Source organism: Lemur catta, chromosome 2 (genome assembly GCF_020740605.2).
Source record: "Lemur catta isolate mLemCat1 chromosome 2, mLemCat1.pri, whole genome shotgun sequence".
Classification (NCBI taxonomy): Eukaryota; Metazoa; Chordata; class Mammalia; order Primates; family Lemuridae; genus Lemur; species Lemur catta.
The window spans coordinates 127,456,824-127,462,823 of record NC_059129.1 but is presented as its reverse complement, the minus strand read 5'-3'; the positions used below and the strand labels follow the sequence as shown (position 1 = coordinate 127,462,823).

Genomic DNA, 6,000 nt, shown 5'->3' with positions numbered 1-6,000 from the left:
TTGATGTCTGCTAAAAAATACATTTTATTTATTCATCTATTTGTTATTTTTGAGATAGGGTCTCTCTCTGTTGCCCAGGCTGGAGGGCAGTGGCATGATCATACTCACAGTAACCTGCAACTCCTGGGCTCAAGCTATCCTCCTGCCTCAGTCTCCTGAGTAGCTGGGACTATAGCCATGCACCACAATGCCTGGCTAATATTTTAATTTTTTGTTGAGTTGGGGTCTTGCTATGTTGCCCAGGTTGGTCTAGAACTCCTGTCCTCAAGCTATTCTCCTGCCTCGGCCTCCCAAGTGCTGGGATTACAGGCGTGAGCCCCTGTGCCCAGCTGAGCATACAATCTTTTAATGCATACACAGAAATCTCAAATTTTTAGAAATACAAACCGTATACAATTCTATGAACACCTAAGGATATTTATTTTCAAGACCCACAACTGGAGTCCTTTTCTTGGTATAATCTTGAAGCCTGTAAATTTCCTTGGCCATGCTAACCATGGGAACTTTTCTTGCTTTCTAGCTCCAGCTCAGCAGTGATTTGGTGAGATATCTGTGTCAATCACTGTAAACAGAACTTTATCTTACTTTTTCTTCCTTCCCTCACATTGACAAAACACTGTTATCAGTTTTACTTGGGATGGTCAAAGGACCTTGAGAACATTGCACTTCAATCTAAATGTTACAAGAATTTGGCAACTTTCCCTACCGCAATGAATGACTACTCCTTCCTTCTGGCTGTTCAGGCTAAAAACCCGAGAGTCAACCTTTGCTCCTCTCATGTTCATACCTCATACCCAGTTTACAGAAATCCTGTGGTTCTACTTAAATGAACAGCCAGAAACCAATCACATCTTATCTCCAAGGCTACCCCTATTCTAAGTCATCGTGATTATCTTGCCTTAATTAGTGCAATACTCTTTTAAGTGGTCTCCTGGCTTCCACCCGTATCTTCCCTACGGTCTAGTTTCAACATAGGAGTCGATATGATCCATTTAAAAGTTAGGTCACATCAGCCTACTCTTCTGCCCAAAACCTTTCCATGGATCCCCATCTTAGAGTAGAAGTCAAGTCTCTTATAAAAAGTCTGTATGTTCCTATGCCTTCTAGCTCCCTCACCAGGCTTCCTCCCACTCATACCCTCATGACCCTATTTCTGTCCACTTCTGTGAGGAATGCTCTTTCCCCACATATCTGCATGGCTAGTTACTCCCTCTTTCCTCGTTCACTCAAGTGTTACCTCAGGGAGGCCTATCCTGACTACCCTATTTAAATATACACATCTATACTCTGGTTTCTCTTCAGATCGTATGAATCTTTTGCCTTTTAAATATGCACATGTCTACTACACACATCTAAGCATCTCCTATCAGGTGCTCCAGTTTTCTCCATAGCATTTATCATAATTTAATACAAACACTCCCAAAGTTGCCAGAACTTTCTAGCAAGTTCCCCAGTGATGCTGATGCTGGTGGTCCAGGGACCACACCTTTGAGAACTGCTGCTTCAGGGGAATCTTTTCTCTCAGGCTCGCAATCTTTCTGACTGGGGTAGGGCTAAACCACACAAATTTTAGGGACCACCTAAAGTGTCCCTTAAAACTCAGAGTGCTAGGCCCCAGCCCTAGGGTTTCCGATTGGCTAGGACTGAGGTAGGGCCTGAGAACCACTGGTTGAACACGATGTATGATATACTTTTATTAAGTTTGTCTGTTTCCTTTCCATTAGAATGTAAACACTATGAGGCAGGGCTCTTCTTGCTTCCTCTTGCAAAGAACAATAACAGGCACATAGTGGTTGTTCAATAAACACATGTTGAATGAATAAATGAAAATTGCTTATCCTAGTGTTACATCAGAAAATGTCTCCTAATTTTATCATCAGATTTTATATTAAAAAATACAAATACAAAGTTAAAAAACATTGTAGTTCAGTACCCTCATGCAAGAAAGCATTTTTAAGCATTGGGCCACAGAGACAACTGAGATTTCCTGATATTTGGTAAATAAACTATTGTTAACAATTTACACTATTATTATAGCATTAATATTAACAACAATGAACATTTATGGAGTGCTACCATGTGCTAAGCGCTCCATGTAGTGTATCTCATTTAATATCACAACAATCGCTGAGGTGGCTACTGGTGTCACACTTTACAGAGAAGGGCTGTAACACCACGTAGCCCACTCACCAGTGGCCTCCATGGCTTCCATGTCTCCCTCCCTCCCTGCGCTCTCCCAGTTGGGAGTCAACAGGTAGGGTGTGAAATAAAAGGTGATGAGTTTGCTTTTTAGTATCCAGGCATGTTAAGGTTTGAATTAAAATCTGCTGATCTATAAATTTATCTCTTAAAACACTAAAGCTCATCCTAGCCATTTTTCTATTATAAGAACATTCTAGAGAACTATACCAGAGTACTGGATTTCTAGATGCAAATGGTGAACCCTACAAATGTTCACATATCTTGTAAAAGATACGAAAATGTTTTCTAGGAGGCTTGTTTTTAGGGGATTGTTTTTTGTGATAATTTAGAATTATTCGTTTAGCCTGAATATTCATTCTACCAAACCCTGTACAACAGCATTGTATTTATGCAGGGAAAAATTGACACAAATGATTATAAGTTAGTGATTCATTTTTTTGTTTTTCAAATAGGATGTTAGACTAGTGTCAGTAAACTTTTTCTTAAAGGGCCACATAGTACATATTTTAGACTTGCAAGTCATACAACTCTGTAGTTGTGGAAAGCAAGCACATATAAAACATAATGGGTATGGTTTTGTTCCAATAAAACTTTATTTACACAAGAGGTGGCCAGCCCATGGGCCACAGCTTGCTGACTCCTTAGTTAAAACATTCCAATCTTAGTGGCATGAATGAAATGGACCAGAAATTTCAGGAAAATTGTCAAATTTACTTAAAAAAAACAAAACAAAATGTTTTTTACTCTATAGAAACATCCATATTCTTGTAGCTAAAAATAATGAGTTAAAAATGACAGTTTTAGCATGCAAATCAAGACAGACATTTGGCTCTGTAATAAGTTGAACTAGTTAAAAGAATCCTTGTATTTATTTTTCACACAGCACAAATGCAGGTGACATAGTAAGTCCGTAATTCCCCACAAAACTTATAAACGTAAAACCCGGGAATCTAAAAGTCTTATAATCTTCTGCATCATTCACAGCTATCCACCCTATGGAATCTATTCCACAGCAGCAGAGGAGAACCTTAACTTAAAGCACCAAGTTTCCAGGCATTGCTACAAATATCTTCTTTTCATTCTCTAATACATGCAGTCAAACTGCCTACGAAGCAAATACCAATTCACCTTAAGCTTCAATGGATAAGGGAAAGCAGCTGGGAAACCAACATTATTCTTAAGTCTAAAAGTGATCCTACTACTTTACCTTACCGTATTTCCTTCCACAAAAATTTAAACTTTTAATGTAGTTATATTGAATACGAAATAAACTGAATTTTGAACATAATGTCTTTCAGATTCATTTAACAGGTTAGGACGTTCATTTCTATTTTTTGTCTTGAGGAAAACAAAAACGTATCTCTAATCTAGAATATTCTGGCAATCTTTATTAGAAGTTAAATTTAGAGTTTTAAAGCAAAGTAATATGGCCTGTTTACCCACACAGTATTAAAAAAATTCCCCTAATCATATGCAAATTATGACAGAAAGCTTATTCCCAATATACATTTTATAGAGGTATGTTTTCATTTTTTGAAGATTCAATGGGCACTTTCAGGGTCTTGCTGACATCAGCCCTATATACATAGAGATGACCAGATCCATCAAACGGACAATGAAAAGTGGTTGAGGCTGATGATGAATGCTTCGATAGGAATCTGATATATATAGGTTGCACTGTTATATTCAATGGAACTGAAGTCTTCCTTAAAACTGATGTTGATAGGCAAACGGACTGTTAGTTTTTTATGCCAAAAATACATGGAACTGCTTGCTGTATGCAGGCTTCATTCTCTGCCTGTCGTCAGTAACTTGAGGGCCTTCTGCAGATTCTGTACAGCAGTGCTTACATCCTCATACTGCAAAGCACTGCCGGCATATTTGCAGTATTTCTGAGCTCTAGCAAAGTCCTCTGGGGTTAGACGGATATCCCCTACAAGACAAAGAATAATTAAGATATTTATAAAAATATAAAAAGTATTCTGTTAGGTAAATTTTTCTGTTCAAGATTAAAGAAAATATTTAAGGTTATGTAAAAACACAAAAGTTTTTTACAGTCCCATATGAATTTTGGTAAATTTTCCTTCATTCTTTTCAATTTTTTTCCTTCATTCTTTTCAACTGTTTTTTTTACTAATATAAACCATAGGTATGCCAATACATAGTAACTTATATAAATAAGATTTTCCTTCAGGAAACAATAAGCAAGGAGTCTTTCCATTTTAGCAAATGAATTGCAAAAAGAGTTTGTGTGAAATAAGAACAGTAGCTTTGGTGTTTTTGCTGGAGTTGCTGAGCCTCTTTTTTCATGGAACAATACACACAGACTAAACCATTCAACCTTCATTTGAGCTGGAATATAAATATATCCCTCAATAAAAAAAGGTGAATGACAAACTTTATATAAAAATTACATGTCGCATAACTTCTTTTTAGTATAAAAATGTTTTAGATTTTTGTGTCATCTATTTAAAAAATTCGTAAGCTTTGCCAAAATTTTATGTCATTAAAATACACACTTAAACATGTAAACAGCCATTACAGATTATTTCTCCAAAATTTATTCTCACCAGATTTTCTAGTCATGTACATGATTAATATGTATAGAGTCCAACTAAATAATCTGGGTAAAAAAAACACATTAAAATATTTCATTTAATCTAAGACATGAATATCTTTGAATATATATTTCTAAAGACAAAATTAAAAACTGATATTGTATCTTATCTTTTGAAATAACCACATCTTCTCTGGCAATTTTAATGGGGATACTAAGGAGTCCTGATCCTTTAGGCTGGGGCATAAAATACAATGAGCAGATGATATATTTTAATTCTTTTCATAAACAGAATGACTGTTTAGTTGCTTTTAATTTTGCCATATATATGGCATAAAATTAGAACTTTGACAAACCTAGGTAAAGACTCCAAAGTAGTTAGCAACTCCAGGTAGGCTGAGACTAAATTCTGATCCAAATTATTGTTTTCTAAAATTTTCAAAGAGTATCCTAAAGTTTCTAGCTCAGTGTCAGGCATCTATAGGTGCTCAGTAACTTTAATGAATGAATATGAAAAGGCAGTCTGTAACTTTAAATCATTTCACACATTTTAAAATAAAGTTCATATAGAATTAAACATTAATTTCAGATTTTAAGTAATACAGTTATATACTTACATAGAGTAACTAGTACAGTGTGCTACATGAAGTAAGCCTTCAAATATTTGTTGAATTAATATTATTTAAGGTCACATAAAATTTGGTCCTTACTATTGTAAGAATCAGAGATTACACATTGCAATTTTAACAGAAATCATTTTAATTTCCTTGAATTTCAGTCTTGCTTAGAAAGCAAGCAGTATTAATCAATAAACTAGTAGAATATAACTAGATATTAAAAAAAAAGACAAACACAGTATCTCCACAATTCTACTTTTAGTATTTTAATGACCTGGCATTTGTTATCTATTAAACCTAAAAAAAAAACTATCTGGCAGTTCTGTTGACAATTCAGTCAGGCACACTTCAGTTCATTTTTTTTTCTTGAAAAATACCTACCAGATTCTTTAACAGTTTTTCAAAAATATATTTAGAGGCTCTAGTCACCTAGATATATATATACATACTACTTAGGTGAGTGAGACACCTTTGAAAACTAAGTTTACCTTAACATTGTTCATTCTATGCTTTAACATTCTATCCTCTTGTCCCATGGCAATCTTTTAAATATACAAGGCATCTGTCCAGAATTTACCAGACTTGCTGGGAGAAAGCTGTAATACTCAAACTAATCTTATTTTT

The 6,000-nt window shown here is 35.2% G+C and overlaps 1 protein-coding gene across 1 annotated transcript in view; it reads right to left on the bottom strand.

The window, feature by feature from the left end:
• Nucleotides 1-2,771: 2,771 nt before the first annotated feature.
• VTA1 (vesicle trafficking 1) overlaps nucleotides 2,772-6,000 on the bottom strand; it is a 50,516-nt gene continuing 47,287 nt past the window's right edge. The window contains exon 8 of the mRNA XM_045544470.1: nucleotides 2,772-4,135. Within this exon, the coding sequence (XP_045400426.1) occupies nucleotides 3,990-4,135 (146 nt within the window). The 3' untranslated portion in view covers nucleotides 2,772-3,989. The remainder of the gene's footprint in view (nucleotides 4,136-6,000) is intronic.